The 25,963-nt window shown below is 41.3% G+C and overlaps 1 protein-coding gene across 8 annotated transcripts in view; it reads right to left on the bottom strand.

Moving 5' to 3' along the window:
- The window catches only part of SLC8A1 (solute carrier family 8 member A1), a 368,211-nt gene that overhangs the window by 278,048 nt on the left and 64,200 nt on the right, over nt 1–25,963 (bottom strand). For 5 of the 8 annotated variants that reach the window (XM_087863710.1, XM_087863712.1, XM_045809013.2 and 2 more), the window contains exon 2: nt 18,464–20,295. In XM_087863710.1, the coding sequence (XP_087719836.1) occupies nt 18,464–20,262 (1,799 nt within the window). In that variant the 5' untranslated portion in view covers nt 20,263–20,295. Of the gene's footprint in view, nt 1–18,463; nt 20,299–25,963 lie in introns of all 8 variants that reach the window. The other 3 variants (XM_087863708.1, XM_087863711.1, XM_045809008.2) reach the window with 1 other exon arrangement.

Raw genomic sequence — 25,963 nt, 5'->3', positions numbered from 1 at the left:
GAGCAAAACAAAGATTACATATACTAAAAGGTAAAAGGTAATCACCTCTGGTTTGTGAGATTATTTACAATTCTCTCTCGATCTTTTGCAAATGTTTTATTTGGGGTACATTATTTTTTACACACACCTAAGTTAAAGTCAGGAATTAAACAACGGACAACATGTATTGAATTTTTACCATATGTCAGGTATGGTTCTAACTTTCTGCACATATGATCTCATTTACTTCCTATAAAAATTATTGATCTAGAGTTATTTATCCTGTTTAAGAGACGAGAAACTAGGGCAGAGAGACAGCTAAATACCTAGCCCCATATCAGCTTCCAAGTAAATATGTGAGTTGGATTTTAACCATATCATCCGATTCCAGAACTCGTCCTCTTCGTGGCCATACTATCCTCTTCATATTACACAGGTTGCTTAGTGATGTGTCTGAACACATTAAGGTCATGGAGAAAACGATCTCTTGCACCTGTGACCCTTGCCTATGAGGTTTTATAACGCTCTTGGTGAGTTAGCTTGTGATTGTGATGGTGTATTAAGTGTATCTTACTCTCTATATAACCAGTTTTCATGAATGTGTTACTTCTTAATCCTGAGAACACCAAGGCCGTTTAACATAGAGGGACATTAATGTCCATTTAAGTCTATTTCGCAATCATCTATTTACCGTCTATCAAACACTGAGCTAGTATAGTGTAAGTCAAGTATAATTAGCTAGGGATAGCTCTCCTTGCCACAAATTTAACACTGCCTTGGAGGGGGTAGGCACTCGTAACTGAGCTATTTCTTGTCCATAGGAAAAGAGCACTACTTTCAGAGTAAGGGGGATTCAGGTTGTTTCTTGTCAAAATAGCTTCTTAGGCATTACTGCGTGTTTAGATGAAAGACAACACAGTAATTTTATTGGTTTCAGAAATTCCTGTTAAATTCACCAGCAAACATGTCCACAAAACCACAGCTGCTAAAAGTGCAAAGGTGTAAGTCAGTCCCAACAATAAAAATGGAGTATGATAATGATTGTATCAACTAGGAAGACACAAACATAATTTTATTACGGATGAAAACTACCAATGGACACTTTGGTTGTTACTGATTCCATTTAAGTGCCCTCCAAAAAATTAGAGTCAGATACAGAGTGGGGTTTTTTTCTGGTTATTATTGTTGGTTATTAAAATTATCTATTTACAACCAGATCCCTTTTTTTCTTAATAAAAAAAAGTCAGGAAGAATTCAGGTATTACTAGCATGGATTTACTTTATATCTTATATTCATTCCTTCTCTCCAAATACCATGTGAGTCTCCTATCAAGTGCAAGTGGGAACACTCATGTCCTAGAGCTTGTCTGCAGCTTTATTATAGGTAATAGCATTGCAAAGCCTGCTATAAATCAACATGTTTTAGGTAGGAACTCAAAGGCATACAAAGGTGTAATGTATGTCAATAAGTTTTATTCCAACATTCTTTTTTTATAAGGCAGATATTTATATTTACTCATTTCTGGATAAATAGGCAGGAATATACTAGATGTAAATAGAAGATGCGTCATGTTCTCATGAACTGACCTGACCCATTGCAGGCCGATGATGAGGTATTTCCCTGCACGCTGCATGGAATCCTACATACTGGTTTTCCACCTAACAGCTGCTAAGAAAATTTGTTTCTTGAGTACTACATTTTATACCAGTTGCAAAAGAAAATTCACGACCATCATGCAAGAGAAATAACCTCATATTTAAATCGCACCTTAATTGTATGAGCAATTTACAAACAGAAAATTAATACCTTGATTTCTACAAGGTAAAAATATGGTTCATATCCTTCAAGTAGTTTATAAAATGAAACACAAATCAAAGTGTATACAGAATAACTCATGACTGAAATTGCAGTCTTCTCCGTCTTTTATTTTAGGTATTGACTTTACTGGAAAATAACATCCTATATTGAGATCAAAGCTCTCCGAACAGTTGAGGTTCGAGCCACAGAGACAGCTAGACTGTGGGGATGCAAATATCTGTACACATCTGCATCCATGGAAGGTCCCATATGAGATGTAGCGACAACCTGTGTCTTAATGAGACAGTGCAGGTGATATATGCCAAGCACACTGGGACCACTGCATGGTGTTACCCATACACTGCGCTAACTTCAAACTTGCGGTCAATTAAAACTCTCAGATATTCTTTTACTTTAGAATACTTCCAGGTCTACTGACTTTGATTCTTGCCTGATTGATTTTTCCTTGTGCAAAACTCTGTATCGTCCACACCTTCATCGATCTACAATTACCTATCTCTTCATTAATTCAAATATTCCATTCTTCAATTATTTTTCTGTTCCGTTCACAGTCTTATGTTTAAGTAAGGACTTGTTTTAATCTCTTGGAGGTTCATTCATTGTTCGTGTACTTTTGCAATACCTTTTCCCTTTTTTTTTAAATTAAATCAATAAATAAGCTTCATTTGTCTTACCTTTAAGATAAGTCAACATATATATGTATTAACAGAAAACAGAGCTAACTTGATTGGCAATGAATTGACTTATGCCAGGGATCAATTTATTATTCTTTCTGCTCCTACAGCCATCTGGAAACATGCTATTGGTTAAATAAAGGAGGTAATGATACATATTTATAAGAGGATAATAGGCATCAACTTGAGAAAACCCTCTGCAGATGGCAATATTGGGGGGGAAAAGACACAGAGAGACCTGTGTCCTCTGAATACCAAAGAGCACGGACTATCTGGCTCAGACAGTCGTTGTAGAAGAGAATGCAAGAGCATTTAAGAAAAGAGCCCTGAGGAGTGTTCATGGACATCAGCACAAAGAAGCTGATGGGAGAGCCTAAAGAGGCACGGTAGATTAGAAGGACAGGAGGCATTTCTTTACACTTGGACAACCAAGACTGAGAACAAGATAAGGTAAGGCAAGGTCATGGGGTCTCATGAGGGTATAACATGGCTGAATAATTGCATTTTAGAGCTGGAAGGGACATCAAAGATTTTCTTTTTTTAATAAAGACATAATAGGTAACTTTTTGAGTGATGCAGAGTCAAACACTAGACTGAAAATCTCACAGATCTGTTTCAGCTGCAACTCTACAAGTTCCCTGAAGTCACAGCAGAAAAATCAATTATTTAATCCATGTGAAAAAAAGAAAAATAAAAAAACCCTGCCAATGTGGTTTGACTAGCAAACCACTGGAGTCGTGGTTTAGGTATAATGGATTCCCTCTTCCATTGCCTCTAATCTAACTAATTCCTCCTATCTGTCTCCGTTCCAGCAGACGTGTTTACTAGCCAAGTTGTATTAAGATGATTTTTGAATAGCTTCATTGAAAAATTGGAGAGGATGTGGGCAAGAGAAGCAAACAGACAGAAACATCAAAGTCTTTCATTTCTTCGGGCTATTGCTTTCTTATTACAAATGTCTTTAACAGGATAGCAATCTCTACTTTTCGGAGACACCACACACAGAGAGAGTGGTCAAAAAAAGGTTGGCTCTGCCACATTACCTAATTATTACACCTGCATAATTATTATAGTGCCCCCTCTTACTCGAAAAAGTGCTCCGATTTAGACAATAAATTAAGTGGTTTCCTTAGATACATTGTGACAGGAACGTCCATTTACATAAGACACTGCAACAAATTTGATAGGACCCCTTTATCAGATCAATCCAGTAGATTATAATTTAGCAAGTTCAGAACTTATCAGGGCTTCCTAAGAAAGGATGCAAGCTTCTCTTATTTTTTATATTATTTGCTGTCTTTCAACATGTTTCCTTTTTTTTTTCTTTAAAGATTTTATTCATTTATTTGAGACAGAGCACACATGAGCACAAGCAGGGGAAGTGGCAGAGGGAGAAGCAGACTCCCCGCTGATCAGGGAGCCCAACGTGGGGCTCGATCCCAGGACCCCGGGATCATGACCTGAGCCAAAGGCAGAAGCTTAACTGACTGAGCTACCAGTCAGTTATTACGTCTTCACTTATTTTAGTACTGACCATCCTCCTGGCAGGGAGAAAGTCATCAAAATCTAGCTTTTCCCTAAGCAGTACATTTTCCAATAGGGAAAGGGAGATAGAAAAATGAAGGACCCCAAATAAAAATTTTAACTTACCAACTTTTCTCTCAGGGGCCAAGGGAAAGTAGTGTCTGTAAATCAGCATTGTGAAATGTCTTAGACTGTTGATATTTGACTGCTTCTTGAAAGAATGCAAAGCAGGTTCTCCTGGCTCTGCGTCTCGTCCCTGATTTTAATGCAACAGACTTTAATACGAAAGAAGAGCAGGGACTTGGGGAGGACTGGCCCACAAGCCATCACTGGGAATTCTGAGTTTAACTAAGAAAAACATAGTCAAGATTTATTTCTTAACATTCAGTGTAATACAAAGCTTAATTGGTTCTAAAGCAAGTGTTAGGATTAGTTTTGCTGAAGAATTTACAGGTAAAATTTTAAAAATACATGTGTTCAAAAAAATGTACTTGTTAAAACAAAACTACCGTAGTAAAAAACCCGTTTTTAAGTGCTTTTATTTCCTTCTTAACACAGATCTATGGACTGTGTTAGTTACTGAGTTGAATTAGAATGTGCACCCGAATTCAGGGAAATATGCTTATTTACAGAATTTATATTATCAATAAATTCAAGGAGAAGCACTTTCACGAACTGGATTTTAACACACTGAAATTTCTTGCATGAAGGTTTAACATATATTTGATGACCCCATCTGTCCCACACCTATACAAATTTAGATGAATCATGTTTATTTAGGAATTATTTTCCATCAAGGAATCAGTCAACATGCTGTGAATATCCAGTATGGTCATAATTGTGAAAAAATGTATTACATTTCCAGACGGCTCAGATGAGATTTCCACATATTTTCCACAATTACCAAGAGGATTCAGTTTTTTTATAACAAACACGTCCTGGGATCATTAAAAAAAAGAAGAAAAAGAAAGGAAAGAAGACAAGAAATTAAAGTAGTAAATTAAGGACCAGAGTTACCAACTCCCGTGGCATTTCGTATCTCTCTGGCAACAGAATTACATCCCCTTGTATTGTAATTATATTTCCCCCACTAAATTCTAAGCTTGGAAAAAAAAGGGGGGGGGAACTCTCCTGATATTCTTCAAATATCTAGATTAAGCTCAGAACAAGCCCCAGTTAAGAAGTTAATAGATTTGTGCCGAATTAAATGGTTCATACATGGTTGGATGCAGAACCACGATTGATGAGGAATAAAGATAAGTTTAGACAGTAAGGACAACAGTGGCATGGCAGGCATAAGGAGGATTCAGGGGGAAGTTGCTAAAGGAATTGGCTTCTTTTAAGGCAGGCAAAGGAAGAGGACTCACCCAAGTCCACAGACCTTTTCGTTCTGGGCTAAGAGTAAGAGAGGGATCCTGGCAGCATCACATGAGGAATTTCATTTCATAGAAGCCGTAAGAGAAGCGAACATCCCGCTACTTCAATACAGTATAGTACGATCCTCGCTATTTCAATCATAACCCTCCCCAACTCTGAATGATTCGATATGTCTTATGAAAACTTCTCAGGCATATTGATATCATCATCATAGACTTCCCTCTGAGTCAAGGAGATGCAGAGCCCAGGGAATCAAAATGCAACACATTTTTCCCTCCTTGGACAAATAATTCAATCCCGATGGAAACGTGTTAAAATACTCTTCAAAAGGATAATAAGGCGAAGAGACCCCATGAAAGGTTTGGGGGAGATGAGCAGGCGCCCAGCCAGGCAGCTTCTCCTGAGTTGGGCTTGCTGGTGGCATATGAAAGAGCCAGAGGCTAAGTCCCACACTGCTCCCCTTGGGGGAATGTCAAGGTTACCAGAGGAGATGTCAATGCACTTAGTTTCCAGTTTGGGCTCTGCCACTTAGAACAATTCACTGAACTCTTTGTACTTAAATTTCCCATCTGTAAGAGTCTTGGTTGCTTCCTTCATGCTTTCTGCCATCTAATAAAAAACCATTTGTTGAGTTTCTATTAGGTATCAATCACTGTGGCACTCCCTGTGCCCTAAAATAGATGTGCTAATGCCTGCTTGGTGTGAAGATGAAACAGACATGCAGGCACCTTGTAAAGAGCACAGTGTTATGTAAAAGGAAAAAGCCTTATCTCTGACCCTTCCCTTGCTCCCTAGCGGCTCTAGCACCCCGGGCTCCACATTATAACTTGTTTCCTTCCCTTCCCCACCAAAATGATGAGTGCATTGATGGGGCACACTCTGGATAGCATCTTGTTATAATTTGGATCACTTTCCATAGCTATCATTTCTACTAGGCTGTGAGAAGAAAACTATATGCCTTGAGTGCCCCTACCTCATATGCACACACGCACACACATACTCACACATAGCATACACAGAATCACAAAATCCAACAAGGTGCCTTTTTTTTTTTTTTTAAAGAAAAGGGAGATAAGAGGAGAAGCACCTGTGCGTAATTCCCAGCAAGCCTAGCTTAGACCTGTGCAAACAATCATCTGGAAAGGAACTAAAAACAGCAACAATAACAATGAACATTTACTAAGTACTTACTATAAGGCAGGTACTGGCTAACCCGATGTCATCTTTTATAATAGGTACTATTACCCTCATTCTTTTTTTTTTAAGATTTTATTTATTTATTTGACAGAGAGAAACAGCGAGAGAGGGAACACAAGCAGGGGGAGTGGCAGTGGGAGAAGCAGGCTTCCCGATCAGCTGGGAGCCTGATGTGGGGCTCGATCCCAGGACCCTGGGGTCACGACCTGAGCCGAAGGCAGACGCTTAATGGCTGAGCCACCCAGGCGCCCCTATTACCCTCATTCTATAGCTGATGGAACTGAAATGGAAAGAGGTTAAATATTTATGCATTTATGCAGTTCATGAGTGAGAGGGAGAACTTAAACCCCTGCTAATCTGGCCCAAAGCCTGTGCTCCCAATCATTCTATTGCTGCAGGAGATGCCTCTGGGGGGCCGTAACAACTGTGACGAAACCCATCCACTAAGCGAAATGCTAAGCACTTGACTTCATAAGGTTGTCATTTGTGTCCACAATGAATGCCTACCATTCATTCTTATTCTATGTGCAAGTTCGGGAAGCAACAAATTTAAAATGAACGAAGTTAGAATTGGGCACACTGATACCCTGATACCCTGCAAAAGAAGGAAAAAATGTATTTTCTATATTTATGTCACATATGTAATAAATATATATAGCACAAGCAAGGACTCAAAACTCAGTAGACCAGAAGACTGGAAAACTTTACTGTAGGCCCCAAGACCCAGATACACCTCAAAATATCTCATCGGCTTCATATACAGGAATGAGTCATTAAATTAAAACCCAAATAAAAAAAGATAACTTTAAGAGACTACAGTGTACAATGATTATGGAAGTCATGGAATATTAGGAAAGATGTTCCTTTCCTGAAAGAATTCAGACCTATAGAATTTGCCTCTGTTACTCAAACAACTAAGCTGTACAGGTATTTTAGCCATAGATATTACCAGGTGCCCATCCAGACGAGGACTTAACATGCTTTACGTTACTATTTTATGGTATTTTATATTTTATCTATAGTCATGTTTATATTGATTATGTTATGAATACATTATATTAATACTGTTCGTATTCTACCAGTCTATTAGACTATGTGTATGTCATACGAATCACTTCCTATTATACAACAGTTTAAACATCCCAGAAGTCAACCATATAGAGTTCTTTTGTCCATATTAACAAAAAACAAAAAACAAAAACAAAACCTCGAGCAGCCTTCTGTCTTTCCTTGGTAATCTGGGTGTCCTCCTTCAATACTATGTCAGGGTATGCTGAGATGCTAGCCTACCAGAGTCCGAGACCCCGAAGACACCGAGCCCCAGTAAATTCCTGGCTAGGTAGCTATGGTGTCTCTAAAGCCTTGCTTGTTCATGCTCAATAAAGTCATATCATTTAGAAGAAGGACTCAGACTGAGTGGCATAACCTCCCTCAATAATGCACGGGATGAGGAAACAATGGGAGCCAGGTGAAACCAATATGGCCACCTTTCCTTAACATCCCTCCAAGTTCATCACCGCTATGAACAAAGAATCAGATTTGAATTGCTCCCAATATCTATCATTCTGATCTCCACTGAAGAAGGCAGCCAAATGGTGACAAGAGACATCTGGGCTGGAGACGGGGAGGGAGAAGGCTCTTCTGGGGAAAAAGCAGGCACAGAGTGGCTTACTGCTGTCAGAGGTGGCCCTGGAGAAGCTGCCAGCTCATTATCATTTGTTCTCCGCCTAAACACCAGCAGCAAGAGCCCCATCAGGGCTAAGAGCGCTGAGAGAATGATGCCAAGGAAGGCACAGAGGTAGTGAAACATCCGCACTGGTGTTTGATTGGACATCTGCACCCCCACCTCAAGTAGACGAAAAGACATGGGGTTCTCCATGGCAGGGACCATGTCTCCATCTCCGCTGTTTTTCCTTAATCTTGCGAGGAACTTGACACAGAACAGGTGTTCATAAATCATTTGCTGAAAGCAGGAACAAGTAGAAAGGTAGCAGCCCTACCCATTCTATCAAACCTGGGAAGATTCCACAAGCTTCCTCTGGCTCCCCAAACATACTCAGGCAATTGTACGTACATTTGATTTCAAGGACAAAGTTGCTGTCTATTTTTAATAAAGAAGCAGCTTGAGTGAATCCCCTGTCTACTTTTGTACTCTCCTACTGCCTTTTGTTCGCTTGAGCAAGAATCTGGACTAATTTCAGGCTTCACTTCATTTTAGTAATAACTGAAACCTAATCAGGGTTGCAAATTCTTTGCCTCTGTCTCTGTCCCTCTGCCTGCCTCCCTTCTTCCCTCCTCCTCTTTCTCCTTCTATCCCTCCCTTTTCTTACTCTTGGAACCTCCCCTCTCCCCCTCTCCCTCTCTCACAGCTGCTCTCTATTGTCCTCCTCCTCCCTCTGACTCCATGTACTTCTCTGCCTCTCTTCTCTTTCCTTCCCTCTTCCCCCCTTTCCCCCCTCCCCTCCTCCCACTCTATCTCTCTGCTTCTGCCTTCTGTTTCCACATTTCTGTCACCAGTCCTCTCAGCCCCCCACCCCCGTTTGCCCTCCCTTCCCACTCCCTCTGCCTCCTGCCCCTTGCTGCCCCCTTCCTGATCCCCAATCTGGACCGCTCTGACCCCTGTCCTTCCCCTCATCTCTCCCTGCCCCCCTCTCTCCCTCTTTCAGCTAATGCCTAAATCTCACACTCAGAGATACACACATTGAACTAAATAGCTCATTTTACAAACTGTGTCAAGATTATAACATTTTGTGTGTGAGAATGAAAGCTGTCCTCTGGGAACTGTTTGTTGTTGTTGTTGTTGTTTAAATTGTACCCTAAAAATTAAACTCTATGAAACAGGACTTAATTTTACTTTCCCACCTTTTTCTTGGTAAACGAGTGTGTGTGTATGTGTGTAAGAGAAAACTTCTCTGTTGAAAGAGAAACTTTGGAGTCTTCCGTGAAAGGTTATAATTAATTATATTTATAAACATATTGACAATAAGTATACTCCAAACAGACCCATAATTCACCTCCAAAACTTGAAAAATAAATAAATAAAACCACTCTACTCAAAAGCAAAGTAGTTACAGACACGCTTGAACACTGATTTTGCATACAGTGTATATGCAAGTTATCATTGCACAGCCATCCGATTTTAGGTGGAAGTTTTTTTTGTTGTTAAATTCTTGTCCTCTAGAGAAAATGCAGTTTGGAAGCAAGAGTGACTTGGAATTGGACTTTTAAAAAAGTGTCTAAAAATTCCGTTTGCCTTGAGAAGGTTTCAGAGGAACTGCCACGTGGGTCACTTGTTCTAGGAAACTTCCCAACCAAGAATTCTTACCTTTTCTGGGGGACAGAGAATTTAACTTTGTAACCTGTTGGTTGTGCTGACACAAGGTAACAAGCATCCTCTGGTACTACTTCTCCGCTGTCATTAATTTACGTTGTCTTGTAATATACATGAAAAAGATAGATCAAGAAACTACCATTTTAAGTATGCAGAAAAGCAACACTCATTGTTCAGCCGTATAAGGAAGTATAAGGCAGTTATACGGGGCAGGGCCAGTGCAGGCAATGACAGAAAGCTACAAATACAGAAGTTTCGCTTTTAGTTAGGCCCAATGGAAAAATAAATACCACAAGAGACAAAAGAATAGATAATAATTGAACCGGTCAGGCACCTGGAAGGATTATAATAGTAGCATTTTTCTTGCTTTTCACACTCAATTTAATCATGGTCCTTCTGGGTTAACAGAGAGTGGGGGTGGGGTACCATGTGGTTAACGCATGCTCAGCAATTCCAGAAAAGATAATTGGCTGCTCTAGTTTCTCATCTGCGCCGCGCGAGTAAGTGCTGCGGTCAAGGTCACCACACTACAAGCCCCCCGCCCGCTCATCCTCACCTGTGAAAGCCATTCAGAAGGGGAACAACCCCGGATGAAGCCCTGCAGATTTTATAGTCAGGTAGTCCTACCCCTAAATTCCAGATCCATCCCTATGAGCTGTGTGATGCTAAGAAGGTTAGTACTCTCGAAGCCTCAATTTCTCCATCTGTAAAAGGAGTCCAAAAGCACCTAGCTAATAGAGTTGTTGGGAAGATGAAATCAAAAGAACATTGTAAGAAAAACAGCATGAAACCTGGCTCTCAATACATCTTAGACCACTACCATCTCTGCCATCATCATCACCTCCTATATCACCACCATATCCAGAACCACCATCTCCAACAACACCAACACCACAACTACCGCCATCATCACCACCCGCTCCAACACCAACACCACCGCTACTGGCGTCACGAGCACCACCACCACATCCGAAACCATCACCTCCACCAGCAGCAGCACCATCACCACCACCACCAGCACCGTTACCACCACCACCAGCACCACCACCACATCTGAAACCATCACCTCCAATAGCAGTACCATCACCACTGCCGCCAGCACCACCAACATATCCAAAACCATCACCTCCAACAGAAGCACCACCACGGCCACTGCCAGCACCGTTACCACCACCACCGCACCACCACCATATCCAAAGCTGTCACCACCACCACCACCACCACGATATCCAAAATCACACTTCCACGACCACCATCACCGCTACCATCATCACCACCACCCCTACTATCATATCCAAAACCACCACCTCCAACACCATCACCACCACCACATCTGCCTCCACCACCCGCCCCACCACTACCATCACCACCCCAATCACCACCACCCCTGCCACCATCTACCACCATCATCCTCATTTTACAGGGGAGGTGAGCTCAAGTAATTTCCTGAAGATCACAAAGCTCGCAGGAAACCAAGGCAGAGCTCAAACTTGGGCGTGGAATCCAAGTCGAGGACTCCTTCTAAGTCCATCTTCATCTCAGGGAGTCTAACATGGAAAAGTGGAATGGTCTTAGTTTCAAGGGCCATCACAGGGCTTCATGAGTACCCAGAACTCCAGATCCCTCATGCCTCAGCCTCCTGGAAATAAAATATCCCAAGCTGTTTCATTAATACCTGAATCACCAGGGATAGTGAAATTTCCCTGGGTGCCCTGTTATGAACACCAGCCTGAAAGGCAAAGTTCAGTGTTGGGCTCCGTCTTTGCCCCCTGCCTCCATCTCTTCAGCTGTCACCAAAGAACACAATGTCTATTCCCCTATCTGACCCTGTGGAGACATTGTAAGAAGGAAAGAAAATGTCATCTAGAGCACAAGTCCTCAGGAGAAAGGCAGGAAATGAACAGGCATTGTTTATTTCGCCTGGCTCTACAGTGAGACAGCTGTATAGGCCTGTGAAAAGAATGAGCCCTGGCCGGCTCAACCTTTGGCAAACAGATGGGTATTACGTAGGCAGTATGTCGAGCCAGGAGAGGAAGCAAAGGAGGAGACTTCCTTTAATTCTGCCCATATTGTTGACGGCTTGCTTTCCCTCCCAGGGCCTTCTGGACTTCCCCACTACCAGAGCAGAAGTGCAAGGCAGTGTGGGAAGCCCGCAGCTAAAGTCACTCGCTGCCGAAGCCGCTTGCTTACTCGGTCAGCACCTTCCATGGGGCTCCCCTCTGCGGGCTTGCCCCGAGCAGTTATAAAGATCATTGCTAGTGCCACTGACCCACCTTACATTTGGCTGTTCTCTCTCCCTTTCCTGCCACCTGGCCCGAAGCCACTTCTATCCTTGCAAGGATAACACTTAAGAATCGCGTGGCATGTATAGTTTAATAGGGGCCTAAGAGCCTTTCCATGCCCCCAAAATGAATCTCCCATGAGCAGAAGTCAGGAACCATGACAGAACATGATGGAGATGTTTTATGGGACAGCCTCTACAGTTCTCAAGATGCTGTAACCCACAGGCAAGTTTCTCCAGCTCAGCTAGTAAGGACAGAGCCGCGTAGCAACAAATACCCCCGTGATGTTAGACCCTCAAGGTTGCTCCACCCAAAAGAATTAAGCATGCCTAAGTCTCTTTCCCTGGGTTACCAGTGTCCTCAGGAAAACAAACAAACAAAAATACAAAGAAAATATCTTCCCAATCTGCCCAGCCTTTCCCAAGATGGTGGCGATGCCCTGCTAACTGAAAAAAAATGGGACAAGAAGGGGAGGCACAATGAGTTAAGGGCTGCTCAAGGGGGTACAGAATTACTGTAAGTCAAAACCATCCCTAGAAATCAAGCACTAATTCACAAAGAGCAAAACAAAATATTGACTATGTGTTATTAGAAATCCTGTAAATTTTCTTTAGAAATACAAGAGGCAATCTGGTAGAGAGGGGCACACACACACAAACTTTTTTTAAAAAGCAGATCAGCTCTTTCATTTATATTTTTTAAATTTAATATCAAACTCTTAACATGAGACCTACCCTCTTAACAGATTTTAAGTGCACAGTACAAGAGTGCTAAGTATAGGCAAATGTTGTACAGTAGCTCTCTGGAACTAATTCACTTTGCATTATTGAAACTTTATACCTGTTGATTTGAACCTTCCCCCCTTTCCTCCCTTCCCCGGTCCTGGCTACCACCATTCTGCTTTCTGCTTCTAGGAGAGACTGTTTTAGATATCTCATATAAGTAGAATCATTCGGTGTTTGCTCTTCTGTGACTAGCTTAAAGGGACATATACTCAGATTAATTTAAATACCTTCATGATGATTTAAAATCCCATTAAAGAAAATCAATGTTCATGGAGTCTTTCATTCAGTTTGATAACCATCCCGTCTATTTAGTGAAATGGTCCATACTTTCAGGTTTACCAAGACACTACTCCATCTTAAAAAACACAATATTTTTCTCTCCAGTTATGCCTTCTGTCTTTCAAAGCAACTGCAAATATTTTGTCCAAAATTAAGACTTCTCCTACAGCGTCCACCATGTCTTCATAACGATGTGTGTACCTATCAAAACATGAGTTATCTCATCAATTCCCCCATTTTAGAGTATAAGGAGTAGATTTTTTCCGTTCCCTTCATAATAACTAGCCCAGTACTGGGCACAAATCAGTAGCTTATTAAGCATGTGCAGAGTGATCGATATATAAATTCTTTTCTAGCCTTAACCAAGTGAAGCAATCATCTCCCTATGGGTTGGCCTTGAATGATGATTCAGAAAAGAGTCCATAATTTAAACACTTCAGTGTGTCTGAACTATGATATCTCCTCATTTGCTAAGATAAAACTTCCTTACATAACTGTATTATAACCCTAAACTCTAATTAGCAGTGGGAAAATGAGATCACAACAGTACACATGGCAACCTGCTTGACATAGTAGCCAACCCTGATGCACATATCAATCTCGGCTCCTGGCAATACTGAATGGGGAGTCAAAATATTTTTGGGCTCTTGCCCTGTCTTATGTTTGTAATAGTTCTACGTTCTTGAAAACATATGCATTTATAAAACCACTTCTTGTAGTTATAATTTAGATTTGCAGATGATACTACATGTGGTTTGGATCTAAGAAGAGATAAATACTCCAGTCTGAAAAAGATAACCCACCAAAGCAGAAATCCATTAAAATCCTAAAATCATTTCATCTAAATTTCTTACATTAGCATATTACCTAAGAAAGTTTTATGTCAATATAAAATCATGGTTCCATCATTTTAATAGGTTAAATGTAGCAAATAAAATTCTTCTTCCATAAAGTAAATCTTGAGTATGTTGGATTCAAATACACACTGATGCCGTTTCTTGTCTCACATTATTTTCTATAGTACTTTTCATTGTTGGAGTCCCCCAAAGACACAAAATTATTCTTAGGTTCTGACCACTTCAAGTTTTCTTACAATTTTTGTTTCAACTCTCTCTCTCTCTCTCTCTCTCTTTTTTTTTTTTTTTTTTTTTACAGCTGGCTGCTTTCTTGTATTACACATTTGTCCTATTCTCCGAACTGAATTGCTCTCTCATAAAGCTAGGTCTTTACTCCCTGGAATTCTATAGAGCAAGAATAGAATACTGGTAACATAAGCAGCAAAAACAAAGTATTTATTTTCCCTGGAGTATAATAATAATAATTTCATAGGACCTACATAATATTGAAATTTTATTTCTTTTCTCTTTCTTTCTCCAGAAAAAGCAATATAAATATTTAGTGTCAAACAGCTATATTCGTTGGGATGTCTTGCCTACAGTATTTCCTAAAGTTAATGAAGTCACAATCATACTTGAACACATAATAGTTGTTAAAGCAAAATTAATTTTAGACAGATCCATTGATTAATAAATTATTTGCTGAGCGATATATTCCATGCATTTTCCAACCCACATACCTCATCTTTCAACTCTGTATTTTAAATAGGTAATAGTAAATGCTCATGCTCTTTTGAGTCCTCCTCCAAAAGTATTGTTATTGAGTTATAACTAAGTAATTGAATTTGATTTGTATCTCCATTAGTTAATCAACCTTAACATTTTCCAGAACAGTCAAGCTCATCATGTTAGACCTTGGAAGACCAAACAACATTTTGTAATAATTATTACCACTAAACTAGCATCATTAAAAAACAACCATTAGTAGCACTTCAAATTTGTGGATATCACCTACCAAACCACAAATTAAATTAGCATGTTTTTCGTTTATTTTTTATTAGCTGTTAACATTAGACAGAATTCCCTGTTGAAAGTCAAGATTGGTTGGCATGGCCTTAATAATCGTCATTGCTTGAGTTTATACCAAAGCACGTGTCAATAGTTAATCATATCTATTAATGGGTTTTGCATTGCAATTTTAAAATGTCTTGCCAAGAATACACTTTATTTAAAACTACAAGCACCATTTATCACTTATCAGTATCTTCCTCAGACACAGATTTTGATCTTAAAAAAGGTCAAGTTGAAATAATTCAACTCATTTATATAAAAATGTGAATGAATAGGTACAGATATGCTTATGTTACGAATTTAAATGACTTCTGCAGAAATAAGATCAAAGATTAGGAATCTATCTTGTTCTTGAAACCGAAGAATCAATAAAGCTGACTGCCTCTTGATCTCCATCCCTGATTACACTGGACCCAATGGCTTTCTAAAATAGGTAAGTTTTAAACCCAGGCTTTTCCAAGCATCTCTTTACAGTGCTCCGGAAAGAATCATAAATCTCGGCTTCGTGCAAACCATTAAACGAAAAAGCAAGAAAAGATTATTTTTTAAGTAGTTCATAAAGTTCGGTGGCATCTACAGTCTTATCTACATATTGTAGGTTTTTAAGGAAGGCACCTCTCAAGATTAACTATGTAATCGGATGAGACATAAATTCATTCTTCAAGAAGAACTGGGTTGAAGTCCGCATGGTTCAGCTTCACTGCCTGATGACAAACCCTGTCACTTGGATCTGACTGTGTGGACCTGGCATTAGAAACAACTTCCAGAGGAAGAATGACCCGTGAAGAAGAAGGAGAAGAAGAAGAAAAACAAGGAATCTTTGATAATATTATGTTTTTCTAGAAACATTATGTTGGAATCCTTGGTGCCTAGCTGAAGGCTAAGTCCCAGTCACCTAAACAAATTTATTTAAGCAACAGATGTAGTAAGCATCTACAAACCTTGTCAGTACTCTATAATTAGATATAAAAATTCTAGAAAAAAGAAAAAAATGGCGGGCTGTAATTTTATTCTATAAATAAATAAATAAATAAATAAATAAATAAATAAATAAAATGTCTGACATTTCTAAAATTTAATATTTCGACTTAGTGAATAAAACAGTTTTATTAAACTAGGAACTAGTGATTGATCTAGAATACTCCAAGAACACACACACACACACACACACACACACACACACAGATGGCATGCCAATAATCCTACCCATTCTTACCAATTTTCACAAGATATTTAAATTTCTAAAGCTGGAATTTGGCAATATTCCTTCCTTAGCAAGAATTAAATCAATTTAATGGCATAGGGTGAATGTTTTAAATGGAGCTTGGCAGAATACATTATTCCATCAAATCACGGTCAGTCTTTTTTTTTTCTTCTTCTTCTTCTTCCTCTTCTACACTGTGTCCAAAAGAAGGTTATTTATTTACAGTTTGGTAAAAGTCCTGGACAGCAGAATAGATAAGGAAAGGCTGCCTCTCAAATAAACTAGTACAGAGCCATTATTCTTTAAAAAGCAAGACAAAATTTTCAGGAGCAAACATCCTAAGTAAAATGAATTAAAACAAAATACCCGTCTGGTCAGATTTAAGTGCTACCCTCCCTTGTGAGTTCATTTAATAATATTCAGTACTCCTTTAGTAACTTGCAATATACTTTAACATGCATTACAAGTGCTGTCTAATACAACAGGGCCCAATAACTGAAATGATTAGAAAATATAATGAGAAAGAATTCCTAACAAAGGAATAAAGTTTATGAGCTCAACGTGGGCAGGATCATATTCAATGCAAGGCCCCTGGGAAAATCCTTCCTTAAGGATGCAGAATATTCATTTGCTTCTATATTACTATCTTTCAGTAAAATCATGTCCAACAAAACACACCTCAACACGTTGAACATCAACAATATAAGAACCAATGTAAAACAGATATTCATTCAAAGTTACCCCCCACACATCTGAAGGTGGATATGATAATCTCTGCTTTGCTTGATTTCATTATGATATCACACTCAGTAATTGTTCATCGCTATAACACAACATCGAAGAGAGGTAAAGAGGAAGGCATCTGCGGGAAAATCTCTTTCCTCTGCCTGGCTCCCCCACGTTCCCCTCCACCCTCCACTTTTAGCAGGAGAAATTTCATTTTGGAGAGAATGTACGTGGCATTTGACCTATCACATAACGTTTACGCAAGAGTTAACCATTTTTAGAACAAACTGTATTATATGTATTTTTTTCTTTCCTGGAAATTCCTAAGTTGCCAATGATTCAACCAACATAATCATTCATTTGAATGTCCTTTGTCGTATTGCAGATATTATAAATAGTTTCCTTCCTTCCTTCCTTCCTTCTTTCCTTCCTTCCTTCCCTCTTTCCAGTTTGGACACTGCTCATTGAGTCAACCTTCTGGTTTGCATTTGGTGAGTGTAATGCCCCCTCCTAGGCACGGAAGGAATAAACAAATAGCAGCTGCCAATGACAGAATCATTGCACAACCAGGCACTTGGTGTTACAACATTGGCAAGTATCACCATGAAGTGCCAATAGGAAGAGTAAATTGTTCCCAATTCTTTTCTCTGGCCTGTTCCCTGTCAACGAGGATGCTTGAACAGAATCTTATTCTCTCCCCATCACTGCATCAGTAGGGTAAAAGGGTTTACTTAATCATGGAGAATAAAATCAGACTAGAACTCCATAAGAGCTATATGACTTTTCCCACATTGCCATAAGACTAAAAAAAGCAGGACTAGTCATTAAGTCATAATTAAGCATGAGCATGTAAGCAGAAACATTATCTTATATTGCCACAAAAACACAGCATCAGATAAAAGCAGCAAAAAATGTTCCAGCCAGCCTTGGTAGCCAGGAAATTCTTTTCAAAGGTGTTTTCTTTTTGAGCTTTCCCAATTCGTACTCAGTAACGAAGTTAGGGACCTAATGTGATGTTCTAAATATTCGCTTTCAATAAATAAATACGTAAATAAATATTCCCTTTCTGTGTGTATATTATGTGATTCAAAATAGAATATGAATTTTCCGACCCATCATAAGCAGTTTGATAAATTGTGTCACAAAACTCATTCTGTCATAACTGCTACAATGTACTTAAAATACACAGAAGTATGGAATAAAAAATAAAACCAAATTAAGATCTCTGTATAAAGCATATGGACAAGTGGCACAGCAGGGAGCACTGATAATTTTAAAGTGGTCTTGTAGAGTAAATATTTCATTCCTTGTGTGCCATTTAGCTTAAGAAAACATCGCATGCACTCGACCCCACAGATATGTATAAAAAAAGAACTTACACAATTTCATCGTTCTGGAATTCGAGCTCTCCGCAAGTGTCCTCGAAGTCCTCCCCTCCGCCTCTGGCAGTCCCTTCGATGGTTTTATAGGGAACGATAACATTTCCTCGAGCTCCAGATGTTCTCAATACCTTCACCTCCATAATGCCAATGCTCTCGCTCACGTGAGTCACAGGCTCCTCAAAGGTGAAGATGCCCGCGTGGTCATCATCAAAAATGGTCACGGTGGCGGTGGCAGGAGAGCCGAGGCAAGCAAGTGCAGAAACATGATTGGCTTCCAGGATGCCATCTTCTGAGGCCTCAGAAGATACTTTAACATTGCTCAAATGCACCAGGAAATTCTCATCCTCCTCAAAGATATCGTCATCGATGATGCCAACTCTGATTTCCTTCTGGGTCTCACCAGGCTTGAAGACCACAGTTCCTTCAGTGAATTCATAATCAGACCCAGCATTGGCCGTGCCGTCCTCTGTTCTGAAGTCAACAAACACAGTGTTAGTCAAATCACCGCCTCTGCGGATAATGGTCAGGGCGACGGTACCACAGTTTTCCAGACACTGATAGGTCCCTTGCTCAAAGAAGATCTTACTCACAGGGTCATTTTCAGCCACTTCGGTATTGACCTCGTGCATGCTGACAGCCTTCCTCGCCTGGTCGGCCGCGTGCCTCTTTAAAATGTTGCCAGCTCCAGTCATCAGGCGAGTAGCTTGGATGCGGTAAAATGCTCGACTTTTTTGCTGCTGGCTGAGCACCTGGTAGTTCGCTAATTCTATTAACTGCTCAATTTCTTTCTCTGGATGCTTCTGCTTGAGCTCCTTCAGGATCCTAGCCATTTCTCGCCTAGCCTCTTCATCATCTTGGTCCCTCTCATCAACCTCCAGAACCAGGGCGCCATCTAAGAAATTGTCAACATGGGAATTGATCACTTTCCCATCCATTTCAATCTCAGTCTTGGAAGATGGTCTATCTCCTTCATGCTCGATAATCATTCCCCTCTGCTTGCCGGCCCGATACCTCTTGTAGACATACTTGTAAAACAGAAGCCTCCTATCTGCTACCCAAGCGAACACGACACAGATGGGAAAGAAGAAGAAGGTAAGCAAACCTTCCCAGACCTCCACGACCCCAGGAGAGATGACGGATAAAATAATGTAAAGCCAAGTATAGGCAAAGATGCTCCAGGCCGCCGTCACGAAGAACACACGCAAATGCTTAATCTTCCTCGTCTCTCCGTCTGGGACCACGTAAACACAAAGCGCGATAATGATGAACATATTGAATGCCGCGCTTCCCACGATGGTGCTGGGACCCAGGTCTCCGGCGGTGAAGTTATGCCCACACACTTCAATTACTGAAAGGAGAATCTCTGGAGCAGAAGATCCCAGGGCCATCAAGGTCAGGTTGGAAACCGTCTCGTTCCAGATCCTCACAGTGGTCTTGGTGGTCTCTCCATTGGGTTTCTTTATGGTTATCTCTTTTTCTTGAGATGTGATGACCTCTATAGAGGACATGAACCGGTCGGCAATGATAGACACTCCGAGAAACATGTAGACCATGGCCACGAAATACACAGTAGCTCTAGCAATTTTGTCTCCAAAGGAAGGGTCTTGGGGCTCCCAAATGGGTAAAATCACCCCCTTCTTACAGTAATATGAGCCAGTACACTCGCCAGTTTCATTGCCTTCTCCTTCCATTTCTGTCTCAGCACTTATAAGGTCCACGTGGGAAAATAAGAGAGCCACAATGGCTAACAGATGACATCCCATCGAAAAGGTAGGTGAGAGTCTTAACCGCAGCATGTTGGACAATGGTAGACTTCCAAGTGTCCCAACCTACTGGGAAAAGCAAGATGGAGGGAGGGTGGGAAAAAAAAAAATCACATCATCAGAGCCAGATCCAAAGCATGACCAATTACTGATTTTTATTTCTTTTACCAATGATTTGTTTATATTTGACTACCATAACACCTATGGTGAATCATTATTCTAAGTATCCATCAGTGATTAAGCAATCCTTTGTAAAATTTACAACTCCATCTCTCCGTGTGTGGATTTTCTACTTGTAGTCTCCATTCACTGAGCGATGTACACAATTGACTTATTGGAAATGGAAAGTTCAATTATAGCCTTGCCTTGTTGAATACATAGTTATGCACGCTAAGAGCCAATAAGGGAAGGGGGGAACCTTTTGATGCATTAAATAATTTTCTCCTTGTTACCAATGCAGAATTTCTTTTAAATTGTGGTTAGTACAATCACCTTCCAGAAACTGTTTCGTTACCAAAATCACCTTATTGAGACTGACGCTTTAAAGTTCAGACTCTAAAAACTTAACCAACACAAGGCCTCTTGATGATCGTAAATTCTGGAGCTGACCTTATACCGCATTTTTGGAAATCATGTCCTTTTGCTCCCAACTTCCTTGGAAACACACAGATATCTTCAAACTTTCCTCCTAAGTCAATGGTAGTTGTACTTGAGGGGGAAAAACCCTGCTGTAATACAATCTTTCTGCGCATGAAGTACAGTTTTCAAAAAGCGTATTTTGATGAGAGCACATTTCCTCCTAATTTTCAGCAAGCCCAGTGCTCCTGATACGTTAGCAGCTGGGCATCTGGACCTTGAAGCACAGCTCTTCACATCCGGGGACCGACCTCGCTCTAGAATCTGCAGGCTGTCTACGGAGGGGAGGGGAGGGGATAACCAGGCCCGGGTCTCGTTGTGCGTTAAGACTCTTGTCTGGCAGGCTGTGAAATCAGCTTTACCAGCCATAAAAGGTGATGTCATCCTTTTCATGGTCATTCTAAAACACATATTTGTTCCACAGAGGGTTCAAGTGACCAAAAACTACAGGAGCAATAATTCCATCTCAATTAGCTCATGTGGCAGAACAGCAGTGACCACAAAGTATACATATGATGAAGGGCTGGAGGCAATCACAAACAGAGCAAGAGAGGCACTGAGCCACACAAAGCTTGCTAAACAAAGCAAAGTGGCAGACTCAGAAACCATGGCTCTGAATTCAGCCACCAGCTCAGGCAACACGCCACTCCGCCCAGACGTCACTTCGGCCTCGAAGGCTTGGTACGGTGCTGATGGAGGGTCTGCTCCACGTCAGGGTAACTCTGGCCTGGAAGGTCAGTTCCGACATCAGATAAAGTGGTGGCAAGAGGGGGGGTCCTGAGTCAGAGCACAGCCTGGTGTCCTGATAAAAAGTTCACAGTGGAGCTAGACTGGAGACTTCCATAGCCTGGGGCAGTCTGAAAGCCACCCACACACTCACCTACATTCTCCGGCCCATGTTTGCTGCTCATAGCACGCAGTGGAAATTCACCAAGGCCCAGGAGGAACCCCCTGGCCCAGCACATTCTGGCAGACCCTCAAAAAGCCCACCATTTACCTACAGCTCCTTTTAGCTCATCACTATGGGGAGATAAGCTCTGACATTTTTCCCAGACGAACACACAACAGAGGGTTGTGGGGGCAGAATTACGTTCTACCTGAAAGGCTGAAAAACAGAAAAAGCATATTTTCAAAATATGCAAGATTCATGGTCAGTGAGTCTATTTATTCAGTCATCACTGGTCTTGGGTGGGATCGCCACTTAAAACAAGGAGACACTGAAGCAACCTACAAGAGTAGTGGAAGGTCTAGCTCTAATTCCATTATGCAGCCATTTATCCCACAAATATTTATGAGTGCCGCCTAACTACATGTTTTAGAATCACCTGCTAGGCTCTCTTCTAGGTCCTAAGAGTTCATCAGAAAATTAAAAAAAAAAAAAAAAAGTCTCTGTCCTTGCAGACCTTATATTCTATCGGGGAGGAAACAAACAAATAAATATAAATGTCAGATGCTAAAAAGTGCTGGAGAGGTGGGGGCAGAAAACAATGTTAAGTAGGACAGGGAGTCTGCATGTGTGAGTGTGTGCGTGTACACACACATGGCATGCGTGATTTTATGCTGGATGGTTAAGGAAGCCCTCTCTGATAAGGAGACATTGGAGCAAAATCCCGAAGGAAGGGACCAAGCCTTGTGGATATCTTTAGGAAGAGAATTCCAAGTAAATGCCAAGACCCTGCGGGACTTGTCTTTGCATAGTCTAGGAACCACGGAGGAACCAGTGTGATGACAGGGCCATGAGCCAGGGGAACAGGGCTCTGGAGCTGGGAACATACTGGGGATATGAGAGGCATGGAGGCTACCATAAGGCATTGGCTTTGACTGTGAAAGAGATGGGACTCCCAGGGAGGTTCTGATCAGAAAGGTGGTATCAGCTGGTTTTCCTATTAAAAGCACCTTTCTGCTGGTTCCATGAGGAATAGAGTATAGGGATAAGGGTGGAAACAAGACCAGTTTTTGCCTTTTACAAAAAAGTCAGAATTATAAATCATCCCAATGCCTGGCAGGTATAAAAAATGATAGAGTAGAGATCTCAAATTTAAAAAGGAGAAAGAAACAATTTGTAGTGACCTTCTGGAAGATTTACAACTTCAAATGTCTTGGGAACCTGTGAGGACCAGAAAGGTTAAGTATTTTCTCCCAGAAAGTAGTACGGACAAGAGAGAATAAACACAGAACAGAGATTCCAACCTGTGCCTGTCTCTAGGGCTGATATAATCAACCACTTCCTTCCAAGTCCTGCCAAATCTCATCATTCCATTTTCACATTTCAGCCAGAACGAGCTTCCTAAAGTACAGATCTGACTCTATTACTCCCCCTTAAAACTCTTCATTGGTTGCCTCTTGCCCTAAAAACAAACCCAATCCCCTCAATAGGAGGTTCAGATCTTTTCGGATCTAACCTCTGAGTTCTAGAATATGGAAATTCTTTCTATTGCCTGACCACGACAATATTTTCTTACCTCCAGGGCTTTGAGGGTTGTGTTTGCTGTGCCCAAAACTATTTTCTTTCTTAGAAGCAAATGTCAAAATGGCACAACACCAAATCATGGTCAGTTGCCCAAGAGATTAACAGTAGGTTTTATTCGTAAACATGACAGCAAACACTATGCTGAATTCTTTATATGTAGTATTATATCTAACACGTACACTAACCAGCATTGCTATTTTACACAGCTCCTGGTGTTGCCACTTCCATTACGGTCCATGAGAATGGCATCACCTAGAGCTGTGCAATAACAATGACCCGATGCAGTAGATACTATAAGCCCATTTCGAAGATGGGATCCCTGAGGCTCAGACAGGGTAAGTGGTTGTTGGAAGTCACAGAGATAGAAAACTCCTGAACTGAGGTCCAAACCCTGGAATGTCCCTAGGACTGATATCATTAACTGCTCCATGAGAGCATCCCTGATAGTGTATGAAGTCATCTTAGAGAGCTACCGGATTTGGGCTTGGACCGGCCTGTTGGAAAACCTCTTGGCTTCCATGCAGGGTGAGGAGGGCCCCAGGAGCAAGAGTCCCATGGAAGGTTTCCAACAGCCTGGCTTATATTTTATGGATTAGAGACTCCAACAGACAGACATCGACAGCTGCGATGTCACGTGTGGGCCGGCATGTTTCTAGAGACAGCTGCCCTTCACCTGCCAGGTTTTTAGCAATGACCTGGCCACCTCCTCCTGCACACACTCTCAGGGCAATCTCTAAGGTCAGCCAAAAAAAAAAAAAAAAAAAAAAAGCCCACCCCCCTGACCCACATCTCACAGTTGTTCTTAGCCAAAAGGGTACAGACGTCTAAGAGGGGATGCAACCGTAAAAATTCCTATCCAAGAAAAAGGAAGGGGCTTTCTGAGGTTAACTCCAAAACATCACCATTATATTCAAAAGGTGGTAGTATTGTAATTTGTGAAATCAGTGGACACAAAACACTGATACAGATTTTTGGCAATGGAGCAACTGGAAAGAACTCTCTGGACTTCAGTTTCGTTCTTTGTTAAATTAATACCAAATTCAAATGTTTGGGAGGAGGGGTGACAGATATCATCTAAATGAGAGCTCCTTCTTCATTCTTTCCTTTGAGGGTCTTTCCTCTATCATCAGATTCAAGCAGATCTACCTGACCCTCCCCACTGTCTCCTCAAATAGATATTTCCATAACAATTCAGCAGGAAATCAACGCTGCTGGTTTGTAGTTCTGCTCCCTGCCTGGCTTTTTTATATTCTGCCCTGATCTCCTGAACTCTGTAACAAGGGGTAGGCTGGTTGCCACGGTGCTTTCAGATCAACTCTTACGCCCTCAGCCAATGCTTGCTTAGGAAGAGCCATTACGTCATCCCAATGAGCCTTCAGCACAGTAGCAAGAAGACCCAGATTGTCTTCTGCTCACTATTTATTCTGAAGCCGACAGACAACCCCAGCACCTGCAGCGTATAGATGTGAATGGCGCATGAGGAAGGGTGGGGAAAAGAGATCCAACTGAAAAAGCCCAGACACCAGTGTTGAAGGGAGAGGTCAGAGGAAGGGAACATGCACCCACAAGACAGATTTTTAGCCAACCGCCTCTGTAAAGAGTGAGGAAGAGCCCCCCTCTCCCTCCCCGCCCCGCCCCACTGCAGAGGCCTTTAGAGTCGTCAGGCAGCAGAGCAATGGGTTCCTTGTGGGAAGCTGGGGACACTGTTGACCACCAAGGAGGACCTGGCTCAGAGAGAAGAAATACGTTTGGCATTCCCGCCAGCCCAGGGCACAGGCAGCCTAATCTCATTCTATTGATTGGCAGCTGGGGTGATTCAAAGGAACTCCTTGACTCTCCCTCCTCAGGACCTGGAATTCCCTTCTGTGTAACTCTTGCGGACTGAAAGCATCAAAGCTAAGCAATTAATCTGTTTCTAAGGCAACATTAAAGCAACCATAAGTTCTTAGCCACTACCGAGGCAAGCACTTTCGAGTGCTTTTAGACAAAGAGATGATGCCAGAGGATGATTTTCCTTATCTGACCATCCATCTAGGGTGCAAATTACTGTGGGGGGCATCCAACCTCGGGCTAACAGACCGTGACCACATGTTACAAAGGAGCTCTGTTCCCACAAGGACTCTCTGCTATTACCTTTTTTTTTTTCTTTTCAAAGAGAGAATTTCCTCTTTGTTGCTTCATAAATTGGGACAGGTCCTCTAGAGCACAGGCAGCGAGAGGTCACATAAGGGGCTCGCGCCCTCTCGTTGAACGTACAAGACCACAGTCGGGGTGCTGTGCCGTGTCAGAAGACACTCACCTCATTGATCAAAGGAAGCCACCGGGGTGATGGTCCGGCAATACGGCCAAAACCAGAGAATGGAGTTTAGGATTTTAAATAATGAAGAACTTATTGAAAAGTCATGAGATGTAATCCATGGCCCTTTCCCCTACTTTGTTTTTCTCCATAGAACTTCTTCCTCTTTATGTGCTAATGTAATTTATTTCATGGTTCTGTTTATCGCCGTTCTCTCTCCGATAGATGTAAACTCTGTGTAGGTGGAGATTTCTGTCCCTTTTGTTCATTGATGGATCCCCAGTTCCTGAAGCAGAATCTGGCACATAAATGATTCATAGAACCTGCTTATT

Source organism: Ursus americanus, chromosome 7 (assembly GCF_024610735.1).
Source record: "Ursus americanus isolate L20-20 chromosome 7, mUrsAme1.1.p, whole genome shotgun sequence".
Classification (NCBI taxonomy): Eukaryota; Metazoa; Chordata; class Mammalia; order Carnivora; family Ursidae; genus Ursus; species Ursus americanus.
The sequence above is the reverse complement of the archived record's forward strand: the minus strand, read 5'-3'. Positions and strand labels throughout refer to the sequence as shown.